Here is a 22,073-nt window from a genome sequence, read left to right as displayed (position 1 = left end):
CCCCCCATAGTAGTGTCCTCCGCCCCCCCTTTACATCACCCCCCCACAGTAGTGTCCCCTGCCCCTTTACATCAGCCCCCCATAGTAGTGTCCTCTGCCCCCCTTTACATCACCCCCCACAGTAGTGTCCTCTGCCCCTTTACATCACCCCCATAGTAGTGTCCTCTGCCCCCCTTTACATCACCCCCCCCCCATAGTAGTGTCCTCTGCCCCCCTTTACATCACCCACCCCCCCCCCATAGTAGTGTCCTCTGCCCCCCTTCACATCACCCCCCATAGTAGTGTCCTCTGCCCTCCTTCAAATCACCCCCCATAGTAGTATCCTCTGCCCCCCTTTACATCACCTCCCCCCATAGTAGTGTCCTCTGCCCCCTTCACATCACCCCCCCCCTTAGTAGTGTCCTCTGCCCCCCCTTTACATCACCCCACAGTAGTGTCCTCTGCCCCTTTACATCAGCCCCCCCATAGTAGTGTCCTCTGCCCCTTTACATCAGCCCCCCCATAGTAGTGTCCTCTGCTCCCCTGACTAAAACTAAAGTCAACTAAAATCTGAGGGGCACAGCCCCCCTAGCACCCCGCTAGATCCGGCCTTGCTGTGTACAGAATGTTCCCAAGATGACTTCCTTTCCTGCCACAAAGTTCTCAGCCAATCATAGTGTGTCTACAGGGAGCCCACTCCTTACATGAGCCTCGCCTGCAACTGTCACCCAGAGCTTTGCCCCCTCCCCCGCTATCCAATGAGGTCAAGCCTCTGTGACCAATAAGGACGCAGAGCCAGAGATTGGTATTGGGAGTAAAGGAAATGTGTAGAAATAAGTTGCGATGATTCTGATTGTGTCCTAAATCGCATGTGTGCCGCTTTCTCTACAGCTGACCACCCAGCTCGCCCGATGCAGGCCCGTGGCCAGTGCATTGGACTCGGCAGAAATCCTCGCCTGTCAGGAGCTCCTGGATTCCTTTGTAAGTAGAGAAACCCAAAAACTAGATGATGGACATCACAGATTTCACCGACATCTGCAGAAATACAACCGACCAATCACAATCACTTAAATCACATCCATGTTTACAGATATAAATCATTATCTCCGCCTTGTTGGGTCGTCAGTAAAAAATCCATCCCAGTCCAGTGACTGTGCCTAGGCTGAGATGATGCCATCAGTCTGCTGCAGGCAGGAGGAAGCATTTCCTCAGTCTCCCCCCCCCCCCCCCAGCGATCAGACTGTACATTGTAACTATGTTATGAGCTGAGAGGCTGCAGCAGGGGCTGATCTGTGTTAGACATTTGTGAACACGGCCAAAAACTGCACATGCAGCAGAATTGACATGATTGTGTCCTATCTGGTGCCGGCATCTCAGTCCAGGAAGTAATGGTGACGCTGGATGATGCCTGAATAAAGATGGCTCCGTCCTTCTGTAGAGAAGAGCAGATGAAGGCCTGGCCAGGGGGAGTACTGTGATCTCTGTAACAGGTAATACATACCTGGAAGTTATACACTGACACATTGGCGGGCGTTCACCGAACGTTAACCAGCTGTGGGTACTGAGCGTAATGCAGGGGCTCAAAATATCAAAGTACACAGGGTGGGTGTGGTATGTCTTGTTGTTTAGCCAATCACAGCAGTTACATGATGAGAACACCCAACTCCTGGCATTTAGATTAAAGATCCAGGGGTGGTGGAAATGGGTTAAGAGTGGTGCAAGCTTTTCAGAAAGGTACCAAGTGCCATTGTTTATAAACATTGTTCAGACAGGAGATAATGTTACATTGTATCTCTCCATCTCCTGCCTGATCAATGTTTGTAAACAAAAAAATACAAAGTAACATTGTTTATAAGCATTGATCAGACGGGAGACAGAGTGATACAAAGTAACATTGTTTATAAACATTGATCAAACAGGAGATCAAGAGATACAAAGTAACATTGTTTATAAACATTGATCAGACAGGAGACAATGTTACTTTGTATCTCTATCTCCTGTCGGATCAATGTTTATAAACAATGTTACTTTGTATCTCTCTGTTTATAAACATTGATCAAACGGAAGATAGAGATACAAACTAACATTGTTTATAAACATTGATCAGACAGGAGATCAAGAGATACAAAGTAACATTGTCTCCCGTCTGATCAATGTTTATAAACAATGTTTCTTTGTATCTCTCTATCTTCCGTCTGATCAATGTTTATAAACAGAGAGATACAAAGTAACATTGTTTATAAACATTGATCAGACGGGAGACAATGTTACTTTGTATCTCTTGATCTCCTGTCTGATCAATGTTTATAAACAATGTTACTTTGTATCTCTCTGTTTATAAACATTGATCAGACGGAAGATAGAGAGATACAAAGAAACATTGTTTATAAACATTGGTCAGACGGGAGATAGAGAGATACAAAGTAACATTGTTTATAAACATTGCTCAGATGGGAAATAGCCATTTTCAGACAGTTTGCCTACAATAAACTGCGTACGGGCATAGGGCGCATGCATGCACCCCCCCCCATTGGCACCTGCTGCGATTATACACAGCGGGAGCCTGTCAGCAAGTCTCGGACAATGATACAGGGACAAGAAGCAAAGAGATCTGTTAGTAAAATCAGCACACATTACACATAGTTAACCCTTTGATGTGTTAGTGTCACTAATAATGTCAATGGCAGTTAGTCCCCCCCACCCCCAGCACCAGTTAGTGTCAGATTGTCCGCCGCACTATCACAGTCCTGCTATAAATCGCTGATCACTGTCATTACTAGTATATTAAAAAAATTTAAATATTCCAGTATATATCCCATAGTTTGTAGATGATGGAAATTTCACACAAACTGATCAATATACACTTATTGGGAATTTTTTTTTTCTGAAGACATGGCGCAGAATACAGTTTTGGCCTAAATGTAGGAAAATAAATAGATTCTTCAACATTTTTATTGGATGTGTTTTAAAGCAGAAAGTAGAAAATATTGTTTTTTTTTTTCCTTGTTTTTTTTTTCAAAATTTTCAGGATTCTTTTGTTTTATATAATAAAAAATATAAACCGCAGAGGTGATCAAATACCACCAAAAGAAAAGCTCTATTTGTGTGAAAAAAAATATAAATTTTATTTGTGTACAGTGTTGCACGACCGCGCAATTGTCAGTTAAAGTAACGCAGTGCTGTATTGCAAAACATGGTCCGGTCATGAAAGTGGGGGGTAAATCTTCCAGAGCCGAGGTGGTTAAGTATTCCCCATAGCTGATTATTACCGTGACTCTGTAGAAGGTTCATCAGCGTTATTGTGTGACAGTCAGAGTTTACCTGGCGAATATTTTCCTCTCGGGGTGATTGGGTGACGTCCTGTTTTGTTGCTCCGGGGTCAGGAACAAAAGGGGGGTGTGGCCCCCGGGGGGGGGGGGGGGACCTGAGCTCGGAATGCGTTCCTGTTACAGTCCGGTTAATCCCCGCCATGCAATGCATCACCATTTAACTGACCAAAAATGTCCCGTCAGCTCTGCGTCTTTCAAAGTCCGCACAGCTGACGGCACATTTTTGTGAGCAAAAATTAGAAATTATCACACGATGGCACCGACCATCAGACTCTCATCACTCCCCAACCAACGATCGAATGACCCCACCACAGGCCTACAGATACCCCGACCCCAACCAACAATCGAATGACCCCACCACAGGCCTACAGATACCCCGACCCCAACCAACAATCGAATGACCCCACCACAGGCCTACAGATACCCCGACCCCAACCAACAATCGAATGACCCCACCACAGGCCTACAGATACCCCGACCCCAACCAACAATCGAATGACCCCACCACAGGCCTACAGATACCCCGACCCCAACCAACAATCGAATGACCCCACCACAGGCCTACAGATACCCCGACCCCAACCAACAATCGAATGACCCCACCACAGGCCTACAGATACCCCGACCCCAACCAACAATCGAATGACCCCACCACAGGCCTACAGATACCCCGACCCCAACCAACAATCGAATGACCCCACCACAGGCCTACAGATACCCCGACCCCAACCAACAATCGAATGACCCCACCACAGGCCTACAGATACCCCGACCCCAACCAACAATCGAATGACCCCACCACAGGCCTACAGATACCCCGACCCCAACCAACAATCGAATGACCCCACCACAGGCCTACAGATACCCCGACCCCAACCAACAATCGAATGACCCCACCACAGGCCTACAGATACCCCACTCAACTGTGACTAGGAGGGGGAGCTGGAAAGACCAGAGTCCAGGCTTCAGTGCCTCCAAATTTGCCCCCCCCCCCCCCCCAAAGATGTATGAGCACTAATCTGCATGCCCCCCCCCCCCCTAAGCATAAATTCCCCCCCTCCCAGTACAGTACCACCCAGTACCACCCCTTGCTGAAATACCCTCTCTTAGCACAAATCTTTGACCCCCCCCTCCAAAAAATAAATAAATTCACCCCTCCTAGTACGCATCTTCTCCCCCTATCTGCCCTCCTAACACAAATCCCCCAAATCACCACTCTTAGCACCCCGCCCCCCAAATTTTGCCACCTAGAGCAATACTTACCCCAGCCGCCCCCTAAATCCCCCCCTCCCCCAAAAAAAATAAATTCACCCCTCCTAGCACACATTCTCTACCCCTAAAATTTTTTACAATGCTTTCTTTTTTTTTCTTTTTTTAGGGAGGGAGGGGGCGGACAGTGTCTGTGTGTGTTTTTTATTTTAATTTTATTATTTTTTATTATTTATTGCAATACTTTTTTTTTTTTTAATCAGCCCTGTTGGGGGACTTTGTGAGATATCAGGGGTCTTAATAGACCCCTGAAATCTCCCCCTTGAGACAGAGAAAGAGACAGAGGATAGAGATTCTCCAGTCCCTTTCTCTGCAGCCTCAGCTGCACTGAGAATGAATGGGGAGAAGACAGCGGCTCCTCTCCATTCATAGACTGACACATCGTAATCACAGGAGGTTACAATGTTTCAGTTATGTGAATGGAGAGAGTCAGACAGTGATCACTGACTCTGTTCATACAGAAAAGGAAGGAGGAGGACATGGAGAGGAACAGCAGAACAGAGGGGGACACGGAGGAAAACTGGAAGGGGACAGCAGCAGAACGGCGGGGGACAGCAGCAGAACGGCGGGGGACAGCAGCAGAACGGCGGGGGACAGCAGCAGAACGGAGGGGGGCAGCAGCAGAACGGAGGGGGACAGCAGCAGAACGGAGGGGGACAGCAGCAGAGTGGCGGGGGACAGCAGCAGAACGGAGGGGGACAGCAGCAGAACGGAGGGGGACAGCAGCAGAACGGAGGGGGGACAGCAGCAGAGTGGCGGGGGACAGCAGCAGAGTGGCGGGGGACAGCAGCAGAACAGAGGGGGACAGCAGCAGAAAGGTGGGGGACAGCAGCAGAACGGCAGGGGACAGCAGCAGAACGGAGGGGGACAGCAGCAGAGTGGCGGGGGACAGCAGCAGAGTGGCGGGGGACAGCAGCAGAACGGAGGGGGACAGCAGCAGAACGGCGGGGGACAGCAGCAGAACGGCGGGGTACACAGAGGAAGAAAGGAGGGGGACAGCATCAGAACGGAGGGGGACACGGAGGAAGAAAGGAGGGGGACAGCAGAACGGAGGGGGACAGCAGCAGAGTGGTGGGGGACAGCAGCAGAGTGGTGGGGGACAGCAGCAGAGTGGTGGGGGACAGCAGAATGGAGGGGGACTGGAGGAGGATGCGGTGACAGTCAGCGGCGATCGTGTGTGGGGGACTTACAAGCACAGATCACCGCTGTATAGATTTCTCTATAAAAAAAAGGGGGGGGGTGAAGCTTGTAACTCCCCCACTCACCGATCACCGCTGACTGTCCAGGTATGGGGTGAAGTATCGGGAGCATTTGCCCGAGTACAAGTATGTGGTAATTTATTTCATATGATTGTCAGCACCACCTAGTGGCCATAATGCAGTATTTTCCTGCTTTGCTCTATTCTGTATGAATTAATAACATTTAACCTGGAGAGAGAATTGTTGAATAACATTTGATTTGGAGCACAGTGGCTCAGTGGTTAGCATGCCTGCCTTGCAGCACTGGGGTACTTGGCTCGGATCTGCATGGAGTTTGCATAGGTTCCCTCCTACACTCCAGAGACATGCGTTACGTGGCCCTAGTATGTGTATGTGTACGAGATCGGGAGCTTAGATTGTAAGCTCCTTGGGGCAGGAACGTGAATGTAGGTAAAGTGCTGTTAGTGCCATATAAATGCCTGTAATAAATAGTCATCTATATCTGTTCTTCTCTTTCTAGAATGCATTTTGGTTCAGCCTGGGCTGGTGCACCATCTTCTTCATCCCCAGCATCATCCTGTCTATCAAATTGGCCAAATACTACCGGAGGATGAAAACCTCAGATGTCTTCGAGTAAGAACACACGCCGACCTTTACCGTCATTTATTAACGCTGAACTCTACACAGATCACTAAATACACTGAGACAGTAGATTTAACCACTTCAGCACCACACCTTTCCTGGCACTTTTTGTTTGCAAGTATTTTTTATTTTTTTGCTAGAAAATTACTTAGAATCCCCAAACATTATACAGTGCCTTGTAAAAGTATTCATACCCCTTGAAATTTCCCACATTTTGTCATGTTACAACCAAAAACATAAATGTATTTTATTGGGATTTTATGTGATAGACCAACACAAAGAGGCCCATAATTGTGAAGTGGAAGGAAAATGATAAATGGTTTTCAACGTTTTTTACAAATAAATATGTGAAAAGTGTGTGGGGGCATTTGTATTCAGCCCCCTTTACTCTGATACCCCTAACTAAAATCTAGTGGAACCAATTGCCTTCAGAAGTCACCTAATTAGTAAATAGAGTCCACCTGTGTGTCATTTAATCTCAGTATAAATACAGCTGTTCCATGAAGCCCTCAGAGGTTTGTTAGAGAACCTTAGTGAACAAACAGCATCATGAAGGCCAAGGAACACACCAGACAGGTCCGGGATAAAGTTGTGGAGAAGTATAAAGCAGGGTTAGGTTATAAAAAACATATCCCAAGCTTTGAACATCTCACGGAGCTCTGTTCAATCCATCATCGGAAAATGGAAAGAGTATGGGACAACTGCAAACCTACCAAGACATGGCCGTCCACCTAAACTGACCGGCCGGGCAAGGAGAGCATTCATCAGAGAAGAGCCAAGAGGTCCATGGTAACTCTGGAGGAGCTGCAGAGATCCACAGCTCAGGTGGGAGAATCTGTCCACAGGACAACTATTAGTCGTGTTCTCCACAAATCTGCCCTTTATGGAAGAGTGACAAGAAGAAAGACATTGGTGAAAGAAAGTCATAAGAAGTCCTGTTTGTAGTTTGTGAGAAGCCATGTGGGGGACACAGCAAACATGTGGAAGAAGGTGATCTGGTCAGATGAGACCAAAATTGAACTTTTTGGCCTAAAAGCAAAACGCTATGTGTGGGGGAAACTAACACTGCACATCACCCTGAACACACCATCCCCACCGTGAAACATGGTGGTGGCAGCATCATGTGGTGGGGATGCTTTTCTTCACCAAGGACAGGGAAGCTGGTCAGAGTTGATGGGAAGATGGAGGGAGACAAATACAGGACAATCTTAGAAGAAAACCTGTTAGAAGCTGCAAAAGACTTGAGACTGGGGCGGAGGTTCACCTTCCAACAGGACAACGACCCGAAACATCCAGCCAGAGCTACAATGGAATGGTTTAGATCAAAGCATATTCATGTGTTAGAATGGCCCAGTCACAGTCCAGACCTAAATCACATTGAGAATCTGTGGCAAGACTTGAAAATTGCTGTTCACAGACGCTCTCCATCCAATCTGACAGAGCTTGAGATATTTTGCAGAGAAGAATGGGCAGAAATGTCCTCTCTAGATGTGCAAAGCTGGTAGAGACATCCCCAAAAAGACTTGTAGAGAAAGGAGGTTCTACAAAGTATTGACTCCGGGGGGGCGCCATACAAATACCCCCCCCCACACTTTTCACATATTTATTTGTAAAACATTTGGAAAACAATTTATTATTTTCCTTCCACTTCACAATTATGTGCCACTTTGTGTTGGTCTATCTCATAAAATCCCAATAAAATACATTTAGGTTTTTGGCTGTAACATGACAAAATGTGGACAATTTCAAGGGGTATGAATACTTTTTTTAAGGCAGTATATATATATACACACAGAGTTTCAATTTTGTGAGTTGGTTCTGAATGCGGTAATTACTTTTTTCTTTCTTTTTGTCTTTCAGCGCCCCGAATGATCACCTGGAAATGTAAGTTGGATCATCAATAATCAATCATTGTTATCTTTGTTCCATTGGTGACATGACTGAGCCGAGTGCAGATTAAACCGCAATAGAAGGGGGGGAGGGGGGGCATCGGCTACTAATAGAGCTTCAGGTTTTGTTGAACTACAGTTCCCAGCATGCAGGATGTTGTGGCCTCTGCTGGCTGCCTTTGAGTAGACGTGGAGCTCGTTCATACGGGTTCGATCTCTGAAGAGCGATCTACATCCAGAGAGCATTTTACAGATGGTTAGGAGGTCTTATGTCTCCTCACTGCCTGCTTTAACCCCCTTGACCGCCGCACTAGGGGGCTGCAACCGTTTGCATTGCACACAGTGGTGGGGCGCTTGCAGAGTGGCTTGAATGGGTTGTGCTCAGCGGGCACTACGCCCACCAAAAGCATCAGAGGGTGTAACGCCTGCCGCCGTGTACACAACTGGCCGCTGCCTCTTCAGCTACAGGGGGATCAGTAAAATATGGTTCAGCCATGGGATTTTACCCCCCCCCCAACCACTAGTGTTAACGAACCCTAAATCCGGCTATACACTAGTAGAATTTTGTTTGTCATTTTGCCTTTTTAAGAATATTTGTTCGATTTTCTAAAGTTTGAAGGAGAAGTAAGGCATGGGATGGAAATTTTTTTCTCGACTGAACAAATTTCTGAAAACGTATGTGGTCTTCCTTCAGGAAAATTTATTACAAAATCCAGTGTTAAAAGCAAATGAAACTTTGTTTCATAGTGTCCTCTGTCCCCCCCTTCATATCAGTGTCCTCTACCCCCTTCACATTACCCCCCCACCCCATAGTAGTGTCCTTGTCCCCCCCTTTATATCAGTGTCCTCCACCCCCTTCACATTACCCCCCCCCCCATAGTAGTGTCCTTGTCCCCCCCTTCATATCAGTGTCCTCTACCCTCTCACATTACCCGCCCCCCCCATTAGTAGTGACCTCTGCTCCCTTCACATCACCCCCCTGTAGTGTCCTCTGCCTCCCCCTCCATAGCAGTGTCCTCTAGTCCCTTCACATTACCCCCCCCCCCTCCATAGTAGTGTGCGTTGCCTCCTTCACATCACCCCCTTCATATCACCACCTCCACCCCCCACCATAGTGCCCTCTGTCCCTTCCATAGTAGTGTCCTCTGCTCCCTTCACATCACCCCCCCCCCCCCCCATAGTGTCCTCTCCCCCCCCCCCCTTCATAGCAGCGTGCTCTGCCCCCTTCACATCACCCCCCCCCCCATAGTAGTGTCCTCTGCTCCCTTCACATCACCCCCCCCCCCATAGTGTCCTCTTCCCCCCCCTTCATAGCAGCGTGCTCTGCCCCCTTCACATCACCCCCCCCCATAGTAGTGTCCTCTGCTCCCTTCACTCCCCCCCCCATAGTAGTGTCCTCTGCCCCCCCCCCCATCCATAGCAGTGTCCTCTGCTCCCTTCACATCACCCCCCCCATAGTGTCCTCTGCCCCCCCCCTCATAGCAGCGTGCTCTGCCCACTTCACATCACCCCCCCCCCATAGTAGTGTCCTCTGCTCCCTTCACATCACTCCCCCCCCCCATAGTGTCCTCTGCACCCCTTCACATCAATCACCCCCCCATAGTAGTGTCCTTCATATCCCCCCCCCCCCATGGTGTCCTCTGCCCCCCCCCTCCGTAGCAGTGCCCTCTGCCCCTTCACATCAATCACCCCCCCCCATAGTAGTGTCCTCTGCTCCCTTCACATCACCCCCCCCCCCCCCAATAGTAGTGTCCTCTGCCTCCCCCCACCCCCAATGTAATGTCCTCTGTCCCCACCCCAGCAGTGTCCTTTTCCCCCTCACAAACCCATCACAGTGTGCAGTTAGCACTTTACTACCTTTTCCTAGCTGAGAGCGGGAGGCAGCATCGTACTGGATGGAGGGCGGGAGGGAGCAAGAGCTGCCAGAGTTAAATTTTCATATTAACAAGCTGTAATCGGTTGCTAGGACTGCCCACTATCCTAGCAACCAATCACCTGCTGGTTAACTTGAAAGGTTAACAGAGGCAGCTCCCGATCCCGCCCTCCATCCAGTACTGTGCTGCCTCCCGCTCTCCGCTCTGCAGTGAAGATGAGAGTGGTGGAGGCAGAGGGGAAGGGTCGGCAAAGCAGGGACGAATTGGGGAAACTACTGGCTTGCCCCACGGTCAAAGGGTAGTTCGAGTTCGACATGTTGCCACCCTCGCCTTTAAAAACACAGTTTAGGCAGGAAGGTTGAATGAAGCCTAATCAAATGGAGAGCTCCATCTAGTGGTCATTCTACAGATCTCAATATTTGAGACAATAACAAAAATATGGAGGAGCAAATGTTTAATGATCTAAAAGCTGTCCCAAAAATTAGTTTTCAGTGCAACAGTAACTTAAAACGTGTGTTTGCTCGACACAACTAATATCTTCAAACAACTTTCCCTTAAATCTGACCACATTCATATTAATCTATAGATTTGGAAAAAAAAAAAATGATAAAAAATAAATAATATTGAAAGTACTGCTGCTAACTGGGCTCTCATTCTAATACTTGGATCAATACATAAGTGACCAGGGACAGTATGCAGGAGTGCTAACTTCACTGGCTGCATGCTTGCTGAAGGTCGGTAATTAAGTAAGGATGAGGGCGTTCTATTCTTGATTTCGTTGTAAATAGTGTTTGGCGGGGTTCTTCTTTAGGGAGAGGTGAGAAAAGGCTGAATAATTGATAACTATGTTTTTTTTCCCCCCTCTTTGCAGGACATCTACTTCCCAGCAATTCCTCATCCCTAGAGTAACTACAAAGTCCTGAAGGGGGCAGCACTGTGACCATCAGGACCCCCCCAATGACCACCTTTTACCGTGGATTCCAGCCTCCGAGACAATCGGGAACGCTGTTTAGCGTGACTATTTATTGCAGATTTTTCTATTTATTTCCCATTCTATTTCACGGATACATCGGCTGTGACGGGTTCTGAACGGGCAGTCTGAAACCCCCACAGAAAACTTTGAGGGAACTTTTATTCCAAGGTGAAGGGTCTTCCTTATTTCCTGTGTGTGAAGATGATTAGATAAGATTCCGTCGCTGGACCCACCAAATGACCCCGGCTGCTGATGGCGGGTCCCGGCGGTACTTCTATTGCACTTCTATGGCATTTCTATTTTTATACATTTCATGCAAAATGTTTTTTTTTTTAATCTTTAGTCTGAAAAAAATTATTTTTTGAAACATAAAAATTTAAAGTGAAGAAAGTTTTAGTTTTATTTTTGTAGTATTAGAATAAGTAAGTTTCTGAAGAGCACTCTAAATGACGACTTCTGTTTAATGGAATCCGACAATAAACAAATCAGGACATTGAGAAACCATGGAGGAGATGAGGCTGAGACTGGATTCACATGGCAGTGGGGGACCATAGGGGGGATTCTGAGGATGGATTCACATAGCAGTGGGGGACCATAGGGGGGATTCTGAGGATGGATTCACATAGCAGTGGGGGACCATAGGGGGGATTCTGAGGATGGATTCACATAGCAGTGGGGGACCATAGGGGGGATTCTGAGGATGGATTCACATGGCAGTGGGGGACCATAGGCGGGATTCTGAGGATGGATTCACATGGCAGTGGGGGACCATAGGGGGGATTCTGAGGATGGATTCCCCTGGCAGTGGGGGACCATAGGGGGGATTCTGAGGATGGATTCACTTGGCAGTGGGGGACCATAGGGGGGATTCTGAGGATGGATTCACATGGCAGTGGGGGACCAAAAGGGGGGGTTCAGAGGCTGGATTCACATGGCAGTGGGGCCATAGGGGGAATTCTGAGGAGGAATTCACCTGGCAGTGGGGGCCATAGGGGGGATTCTGAGGCTGGATTCACATGGCAGTGGGGGGCCATAGGGGGGATTCTGAGGATGGATTCACATGGCAGTGGGGGCCATAGGGGAGATTTTGAGGATGGATTCACCTGGCAGTGGGGGGCCATAGGGGGGATTCTGAGGCTGGATTCACATGGCAGTGAGGCCATAGGGGGGGTTCAGAGGCTGGATTCACATGGCAGTGGGGGACCATAGGGGGGGATTCTGAGGATGGATTCACATGGCAGTGGGGGACCATAGGGGAGATTCTGAGGATGGATTCACATGGCAGTGGGGGACCATAGGGGGGATTCTGAGGATGAATTTACATGGCAGTGGGGGACCATAGGGGGGATTCTGAGGATGGATTCACCTGGCAGTAGGGGATCATAGGGGGGTTCAGAGGCTGGATTCACATAGCAGTGGGGGCCCATAGGGGGGATTCTGAGGACGGATTCACATAGCAGTGGGGGACCATAGGGGGGATTCTGAGGATGGATTCACCTGGCAGTAAGGGACCATAGGGGGGATTCTGAGGATGGATTCACCTGGCAGTGGGGGACCATAGGGGGGATTCTGAGGATGGATTCACCTGGCAGTAAGGGACCATAGGGGGGATTCTGAGGATGGATTCACCTGGCAGTGGGGGACCATAGGAGGGGAGGGCGGCACAGTGGTGTAGTGGATAGCACTTTCGCCTAGCAATAAGGAGGGTCGCTGGTCCGAATCCCAACCACAACACTACCTGCCTGGAGTTTGCATGTTCTCCCTGTGACTGCGGGGGTTTCCTCTGGGTACTCCGGTTTCCTCCCACACTCCAAAGACATGCTGGTAGGTTAATTGGATCCTGTCTAAATTGTCCCTAGTATGTATGAATGTGAGTTAGGGACCGTAGATTGTAAGCTCCTTGAGGGTAGGGACTGATGTGAATGTACAATGTATATGTAAAGCGCTGCATAAATTGATGGCGCTATATAAGTACCATAAATAAATAAAAATAAATACATTTTGAGGCTGGGTTTACATGGCAGTGGGGGCCCATAGGGGGGATTCTGAGACTGGATTCACATGGCGGCGGGGGCCCATAGGGGGGATTCTGAGGCTGGATTCACATGGCGGTGGGGGCCCATAGGGGGGATTCTGAGGCCATAGGGGGGATTCTGAGGATGGATTCACCTGGCAGTGGGGGACCATAGGAGGGTTCTGAGGCTGGATTCACATGGCAGTGGGGGACCATAGGGGAGATTTTGAGGATGGATTCACCTGGCAGTGGGGGACCATGAGGTTGGGGGGGGGGGGTTCTGAGGATGGATTCATATGGCACTGAGAGACCATAGGGGGGATTCTGAGGCTGGACTTGCATGGCAGTGAGGGACCATAGAGGGGATTCTGAGGATGGATTCACATGGCAGTGAGGGACCATAGAGGGGATTCTGAGGATGGATTCACATGGCAGTGAGGGACCATAGGTAGGATTCTGAGGATGGATTCACATGGCAGTGAGGGACCATAGGTAGGATTCTGAGGATAAATTCACATGGCAGTGAGGGACCATAGGTAGGATTCTGAGGATAAATTCACATGGCAGGAAGGGACCATACGCATGGAGTCTCCGGGATAAACGGTGCCAATGTGGTTGTACTCTAGTGGCTAATGCCTGTAGGTCACTCCAATGCCATCAGGGGATGGTGGAGACCACTACCATGGGATCAGGGGATGTCCTTAGATGTAAGCTTTCACACACATGGTTGTGGACACGATACATGGCTTTATGAATCTATTCTCAATAAAGTGGATCTTTCCTTGGATACAATTATTCTTGGTGGCATGTTTTAACTACCCTCTCACTAATATCAGTTGGTTTCCTTTGGGATTAAGGACATCTGATCTCATAGTAGACACTGACATTAGTGGTTTCCACCATCCCCTGATGGCATTGGAGTGGCATACATGCATTAGCCACTAGAGTCTAACCACATTGGTACTGGTCATCCTGGAGGCTCTGTGCCCTTTGCGTTTGTTTCTTCGTTGGTAAGAACCGGAATTCCCACTCTTAGGACCCGTGGGCTCTGAGCTCGTGTTGATGGCCTCAGTTTGAAATGCTCGTTCAGAATTCAATGGTTGTTCCATTTCACCCGCAGTTGACCACTTTCTGTACCTGCTTCATGAGGGTTTTTCCTTACTATAGACTTGTATGGAAATGTGAATAAAAGTCCGCCGACACCAGCCCTTATGTTGTCATAATAGTGCAGCCTTATTTCTTATGGCGGGTGTCTCCAAGCTTTTCAAAGAGCCAGTACGGATGGGCACTGATGAGGAGGCACGGATGGGCACTGATGAGGAGGCACGGATGGACACTGACGAGGAGGCACTGATGGGGTAGCACTGATGGGCACTGATGAGTAGGCACTGATGGGCACTGATGAGGCAGCACTGATGGGCACTGATGAGGAGGCACTGATGGGCACTGATGAGGAGGCACGGATGGGCACTGATGAGGAGGCACGGATGGACACTGATGAGGAGGCACTGATGGGGTAGCACTGATGGGCACTGATGAGGAGGCACTGATGGGCACTGATGGGGTAGCACTGATGGGCACTGATGAGGAGGCACGGATGGGCACTGATGAGGCAGCACGGATGGGCACTGATGAGGAGGCACTGATGGGCACTGATGAGGAGGCACTGCTAATCAGGACACAGTACATATCTGGAAACATGAAAAAATCATCTACATAGGTGTCCCGGTCCCGCCGATGATAGCAAATCACAGCCGCTGGAGGAGATGTAGAGGCGGTTCCGTTCCCTATACCCATGGGGGTCCCGGGACTTCTCCTCCAGCCCTGTGAGCACCTCCAGCAGCCCTGATGTGCTATCATCGGCGGGACCGGGACACCTATATCGATTATTTTGCATGTGGGTAGATAAGCACTGTGAGTTCTAACATTTTTTTTTTAAATTGCCCACTAGATGGCGCTTTTCCCTTTCTATACACACACACAGGAGCAGTAGGGGAAAATTGCATGCGATTTGGACAGGAATTGCACTGCATTTCTTTTCAAATTGCTTGCCATTTCTTCAGTGCGATGTGCGCCATTTTTTATTATTTTTTCTGTATTGATGCAAATCGCACCGCAAAGTATCGGTACTCAGTATCAGCGAGTACTTGACCGAAAGTATTTGTACTCGCCAATCAAAAAAAAAAAAAAAACAGCATCGGTGCAACCCTATCCAAAATGAATGGGCTCAAATCGCATGGCACAGAATCGCATGTAATTTTCACAGGAATGCGGTGTGATTCCTGTGCGATCCACAGTGTAAACCTAGACGCTTTATATGAATGGGCTCAAACGCTGAATCACGTGTGAATTGAACAGGAATGGGATGCTGTTGCTGTGCGATTCATGTGAACCGAAAAAAAAAAAAAGAAGAGTAATCAGTGGATTGTAGATATATTTCTGTCTCTTCCTCTTTCAGTCTTCATTAAAAAGTTACCAAATATCTTCCAGGGAGGATAGAATAGGAAGTTCACGGGGGACAGCTGGTTTTCCCCCCATTGCAGATCTCGTTTCCTGCGATTCGGGTTCCCATCTTTGATTGGTGTGTTCAGTTCATGGAATGTGTCCAATATACAGATCGGCAGCCCGGGGCGTTTGTCTCTTGACTTTTATTGTCTCGTAAAAAGGACTAATTCTATTAGTCGCTCCCCCCCCCACCCCCGCCCTTGTGGTGTGTCTCATGTGATTCTCATCCTGCGATCGCTTTTCTTCATTCCCGGGAGCAGGGCGCTTTGTGCTTTCCAGCAGTGACTGCGTGACGGCCTATGCTGCGCTATAAACCACCACGCCTATACACAGCGCGCGTTTTCCCATCAGATGCGTTTTAAAGACTGGCGGCAACAATTTTTAAATATCGCCTAAAATCAGTTCCCCTTTTATAGTGCGATATTTTTTTTTTTGACGTTTTATCCGTGATCCCAAAATGCCGTATTGGAGCCGAGCTTCCACGGAGGCCACTGCACCCTCCTTTACAGCCGTGTCCTTAACTCCTTCAATACCGGGCTCCCCCCCCCCCTTCCAAATTTTGTAAATAGGTAATTTTTCTCCTTCACTGATGGGCACTGATAGGCAGCACTGCAGTGGTGGCTAGTGCGGCCACCCCCCCCCCCCTTTAAATTGGTTGGCCAGTCAGTCAACCCCCTCCCCCATCGCTTGCCCGTCCGCACACCAGCCCCGCACTTACCCCTATCTAGGTCGCAGGCAGCTTCGGCGGCTTCCCCCTACGTCTCCTCCTGGGTGGTCAATATGGTTGCTTCTCCTCTCAGCCAATCGGGTCTCAGGACTCGCTTCCTGGTCAGAATCGGCGACCCGTCAGATTAACGAATGGAAGTGATGTTCCATCAGCTGCGCACCCGTTCCACCGCTACCAGGTTTGCTAATCTGGCAGAACACCTGCAGTCAGAAGAAGGCAGCGGACATCTTACTACACCCGGCCACGTCTTGAATTTAACAGTAATTTTAGCAATAAAGTGAGCGAATATAAGTAACTAGAGTATATTGACATCTATGATGCTGTTTGGATGTTACATTTTGAAAGAAGCTGTAAGGTGGCAGGGGCCATGTTGGCACACCCCGCAGTAAGAAGGTGGTGGAGGCCATGTTGGTACACCCCGCAGTAAGAAGGTGGTGGAGGCCATGTTGGTACACCCCGCAGTAAGAAGGTGGTGGAGGCCATGTTGGTGCACCCCGCAGTAGGAAGGTGGTGGAGGCCATGTTGGTGCACCCCACAGTAGGAAGGTGGTGGAGGCCATGTTGGTACACCCCGCAGTAGGAAGGTGGTGGAGGCCATGTTGGTGCACCCCGCAGTAGGAAGGTGGCGGAGGCCATGTTGGTACACCCCACAGTAGGAAGGTGGCGGAGGCCATGTTGGTACACCCCACAGTAGGAGGGTGGAGGAGGACATGTTGGTACACCCCGCAGTAGGAAGGTGGCGGAGGCCATGTTGGAACACCCCACAGTAGGAAGGTGGCGGAGGCCATGTTGGTACACCCCGCAGTAGGAAGGTGGCGGAGGCCATGTTGGAACACCCCACAGTAGGAAGGTGGCGGAGGCCATGTTGGTGCACCCCGCAGTAGGAAGATGGTGGAGGCCATGTTGGTGCACCCCGCAGTAGGAAGGTGGCAGAGGCCATGTTGGTACACCCTGCAGTAGGAAAGTGGGATGAATGGGATGTTTTATAAGGTGATTGTTTATCAATCACTTTCAGCGCACTCCTGTGCGAGGGCGGCATGTTTGCACACACGGGGACGAACACTTGTCCCGTGCATCCGTTTGCTGCTCCAAATTTGACATAGGTGTGGGCGTGTGACCCCCGAACCCACACACAGCCTGCATTTGGGAACACGCACATGGATGCTAAATTAGGAGTTTCGGCTGTATCCGTGCAGCCGCTGCGTCCCAACTGACGTGAATGGGATCGCCCGCACCCTGCACATACCCGTGTGGGCAACACAGCCCTTGCACGGGTGGAACTTCACTCTCCTAATCAACATTGATTATTTTTAATCCTTATGCTGCTACGATTAGTAAATAGATAGGAACATATATCCTAATTACTTGTTTTATACTTCTTTTTTTTTTTTTCTTCAGTTACTTCCTGGTTTCTTGCCTAGGCAAATGATGTCATACATCCCAGGACTCTTTGGAAAGGGAGGAGGAGGAGGGGTTTTCTCAGCTAAGCACACCCTGTTGCATGCATACTTGAGCTAAGGGCAGAAGGATTCCAGGAAGTAAATGCTACATGAATCATTTTACCCTTACTCAAGATGGCCACAGAAATGCTAGGTGGGCGGTTTCAAAGTGATTTGTTCAACAAAATAAAGCATGGAGACATGGATGGACGGATGGAGGGAGTTTGCTTTAAATATTAAAAATAAATTGATTATCGATTTTGGTTTGTGGTGCTCAGATGTAATAAAGAAATATGAACAAAGCACATCCCTCTATAGCGTGTACTTGTCTCAGTCCAGAGCACTAAGTGCCATTTCTGTCTGCTGCCTCCTTCCTCTGCTATCTGCATGACAAGTTTTCCTGACAAGGGATACAAAGGTGATGTCTTCCCTTTAGTCTTGCACAGTTGTACCAACTCCTCTCCTGGACTGAAATGGCCTCCTCTGCACACTGTGAGCTTCTCACAATGTGCATTAGAAGCTGCAGCATGTCAGAGCCCATCTCATTTCCTGACCGGAGGACGTCCATCACCATTGTCTAGCTGCCCTTTTCTCCCCACCGTGACTGTCCCTTGCCCCGCCCCTTTCATTTATTCGATTTCAGTTCTTTCAATCATGGAAGCTCAGCATCCCATAAGAGGGTTTCCCTTTTTGTAGGCTGGAATATTCACTCCTGCAGACTCGCCCCATCAGGTCATGCACTGTGCTTCTTACAACAGGGAATGATTGTATTAGACCCCAGTCTGGCACTGGATTGAAGGCTGTAATATATATTTAAAGTTAAAATCTATTTTGTGATAAGAAAAAATATTTTAGAAAAATATGCAGCATGTTGCTGTGCATTTCAATGCTGTTTCTGCTGACTTTGTTACTGAATTAATTTTTACTGCAAATAAATAGTTCCATGTGTCTCTGTCTGTTGGTTGGTTAGTCTGACTCTGTTCAAGTATCATCTGCAATACCTGTTCTGCGTGCAGCAAGGGCAGTCCCCTCCATTCAATGCTGAGCTTCATCTGACAGCTGCCATCATTGAGGATAGCTAAATGTGTGGGCTGATCGCTGTGCACACCCCCTGGAGCAACCCAAAACCCTTCCCTGGAGGATCCCAAACCCTTCACTGGAGCAACCCAAACCCTTCCCTGGAGTATTCCCTGGAGCATCCCAAACCCTTTCATGGAGGAACACAAACCCTTTCCTGTAATTCCAAACCATTCACTGGAGCAACCCAAAACCTTCCCTGGAGGAACCCAAACCCTTCACTGGAGTATGCCACCCTTCACTGAAGGATCCCATCCTTCCCTGGAGTATTCCAAACCCTTCCCTGGAGGAACCCAACCCCTTCCCTGGAGGAATCCAAACCCTTCCCTGAAGTATTCCAAACCCTTACCTGGAGTATTCCCTGGAGCAATCCAAACCCTTACCTGGAGTATTCCCTGGAGCAACCCAAACCCTTCCCTAGAGGCACATAAACCCTTTCCTGAAGTATCCCAAACCCTTCTCTGGAGCATCCCAAACCCTTCCCTGGAGTTATCCCTGGAGGAACCCAAACCCTTCCCTGAAGTATTCCAAACCCTTCCCTGGAGTATTCCCTGGAGCAACCCAAACCCTTCCCTAGAGGCACATAAACCCTTTCCTGAAGTATCCCAAACCCTTCTCTGGAGAATCCCAAACCCTTCCCTGGACCATCCCAAACCCTTCCCTGGAGGAACACAAACCATTCACTGGAGCAACCCAAAACCTTCCCCGGAGGAACCCAAACCCTTCACTGGAGTATCCCACCCTTCACTGAAGGATCCCGCCCTTCCCTGGAGCAACCCAAACCCTTCCCTGGAGCAACCCAATCCCTTCCCTGGAGCAACCCAATCCCTTCCCTGGAGGAACCCAATCCCTTCCCTGGAGCAACCCAATCCCTTCCCTGGAGGAACCCAATCCCTTCCCTGGAGGAACCCAATCCCTTCCCTGGAGGAACCCAAACCCTTCCCTGGAGGAACAGTCCAAACCCTTCTCTGGAGCAACCCAAACCCCTCCCTGGAGGAACACAAACCCTTTCCTGAAGTATTCCAAACCCTTCCCTGGAGCATCCCAAACCCTTCCCTGGAGCATCCCAAATCCTTCCCTGGAGCATCCCAAACCCTTCCCTGGAGCATCCCAAACCCTTCACTGGAGTATCCCACCCTTCACTGAAGGATCCCACCCTTCCCTGGAGCAACCCAAACCCTTCCCTGGAGTATTCCAAACCCTTACCTGGATCAACCCAAACTTCCCTGGATAGTCCAAACCCTTCCCTGGAACAGTCCAAACCCTTCTCTGGAGCAACCCAAACCCCTCCCTGGAGGCTTCCAGTGATATCAGCAAACTAAACAAAAAATATCACAACTGTAACCTAAATTGTGATGTTTCCCAGAAGGTTTCGGGCAACAGGTGGGGGGGGAGGAGAACTTCTGGTTGTTTCGACTAGGTGATCCCCCAAAAAAGTGCCAAAAAAAAGAAAAGTAGGGGGGAGGAGGGCATAAAGTGGAACTTCCCCCTTGGGATGAAGTTCCACTCTAAAGCTGGGTATACATGTACCGAAATTTGACCAGTTGAGCAGGTATCGGCTAAATTTCGGTATGTGTGTAGCCCAGATTTTGCACTCTTCACTATTAATAAATCAACCAAAATTTAAATAAATCAAATTTTTCTTTCAAAGAAAAACTCACAGGTCTCTGCATCCATGCAAGCAATGTGGATGCAGGTATCCCCCCCCCCCCTGCGCTATTGTATTCTGACAGCTGGGACTCCACCCCCCATCAGAATACACCAATCATTAGACCAGCGTCTGTTGAACGGTCCTGCTGAAAAAAACGGCATCCGGGCAGTGCATGCAGCAAATATCTACAGCGTAGATTGAATGCTGATTTTCCAGCAGGACCGTTCAACAAAGGCCGGTCTAATTGGTGTATTCTGATGGGGGGGTGGAGTCCCAGCTGTTAGTATACAATAGCGCAGTGGGGGGAGGGGGGGGGGGGATACCTGCATCCACATTACTTGCATGGATGCAGAGACCTGTGAGTTTTTCTTTGAAAGAAAAATAAACTCTATGGGGGTTGATTTATTAAAACTGAAGAGTACAAAATCTGTTGCATCTCTGCATAGTAACCAATCCGCTTTCAGGTTTTCATTGTCAAAGCTTAAAGTGGTTCTCAAGGCAGATAGTTTTTTTTTTTTTTTATCTTAATGCATTCTATGCATTAAGATAAAAAACCTTCAACATTCATCTGAGCCCCATCTCGATCCAGCATGCTGCACAAGAGCCTTGGCTGTCCGGGACTCTCCCTGGCTCGTTGGCTGAGATAGCAGCAGGCACCATTGGCTCCCGCTGCTGCCAATCAAAGTCAGTGATTGTGTCTCTGCGGGGCATTCCAGTCTAAACCTAACTCCGCTTAAATCTACTCCCAACCCCCCAATCTAAGACTATAGTCCATCCACCCTGTAAAAGGAAAGAGGTCTATACTCGCCTATTCTGAGGGTGCTCCGGTCCGGTCACATGATCAGGTCCCAGCGTAGAGGAGGGACAGCTGACTAACAGATGCCCCATAGTAATCCTATGGGTGACGTCATCACGCAGGCTCTGCAAATCTTGCCACTGCTCTGTCCTCCTACACTGAAGACTGCTGAGGTACGATCATGTGGCCAGACCAGAGCGACTTCAGAATAGGCAAGTATAGACATTTTTCCTTTTACAGGGTGGACAGAATAGGCTTAGAATGGGGGGGTGGGAGTAGATTTAGGCTTAAGTTTTGACAGGAACTTTACTGTAAGGGAAATAAGGTTTGTCAGGGGGGATCCCTAGGAGCTGAAAATTGTTTCAAGGGTAAAAATTTAGAGGAAGGTTGTCCTTGGCCACTTTTCACATGCGTGCCAATTCAATGTGGACAACCTTTAGCACCGGCGTCGGACTTTGGGCTTTCTTCCAGGTGCATTCCACTTAAGGTTGCCAACTTCTCCAGTAACAAATACCGACCGCCTTACATTCTCCTTCCTAAGAACATTACAATTGTCTGGTGGAAACCCAAGTACTGCTTGCATTGGAAAACACTACTATAATCATTAACAGTTCACTGACTGCAGTTGGCTTCCCTCTAGAGCCTTCGTACACACGATCGGATTTTCGGCAGGGACTGTTCGCCTAAAATCCGACCGTTAGTACGTTCCAT

General features: G+C 48.9%; 1 protein-coding gene across 4 annotated transcripts in view; it reads left to right on the top strand.

Annotated features, from left to right (window-relative positions):
* Positions 1-18,786, top strand: part of LOC141105580 (prominin-1-A-like) — a 211,711-nt gene extending 192,925 nt beyond the window's left edge. For all 4 annotated transcript variants that reach the window (XM_073595502.1, XM_073595500.1, XM_073595499.1 and 1 more), the window contains exons 22-25: positions 871-960; positions 6,297-6,409; positions 8,279-8,302; positions 11,053-18,786. In XM_073595502.1, coding sequence (XP_073451603.1) covers positions 871-960; positions 6,297-6,409; positions 8,279-8,302; positions 11,053-11,104 — 279 coding nt within the window. In that variant the 3' untranslated portion in view covers positions 11,105-18,786. The remainder of the gene's footprint in view (positions 1-870; positions 961-6,296; positions 6,410-8,278; positions 8,303-11,052) is intronic.
* Positions 18,787-22,073: the final 3,287 nt, after the last annotated feature.

This window comes from Aquarana catesbeiana, linkage group LG08, assembly GCF_042186555.1.
Source record: "Aquarana catesbeiana isolate 2022-GZ linkage group LG08, ASM4218655v1, whole genome shotgun sequence".
Taxonomy (NCBI): Eukaryota; Metazoa; Chordata; class Amphibia; order Anura; family Ranidae; genus Aquarana; species Aquarana catesbeiana.
The sequence above is the reverse complement of the archived record's forward strand: the minus strand, read 5'-3'. Positions and strand labels throughout refer to the sequence as shown.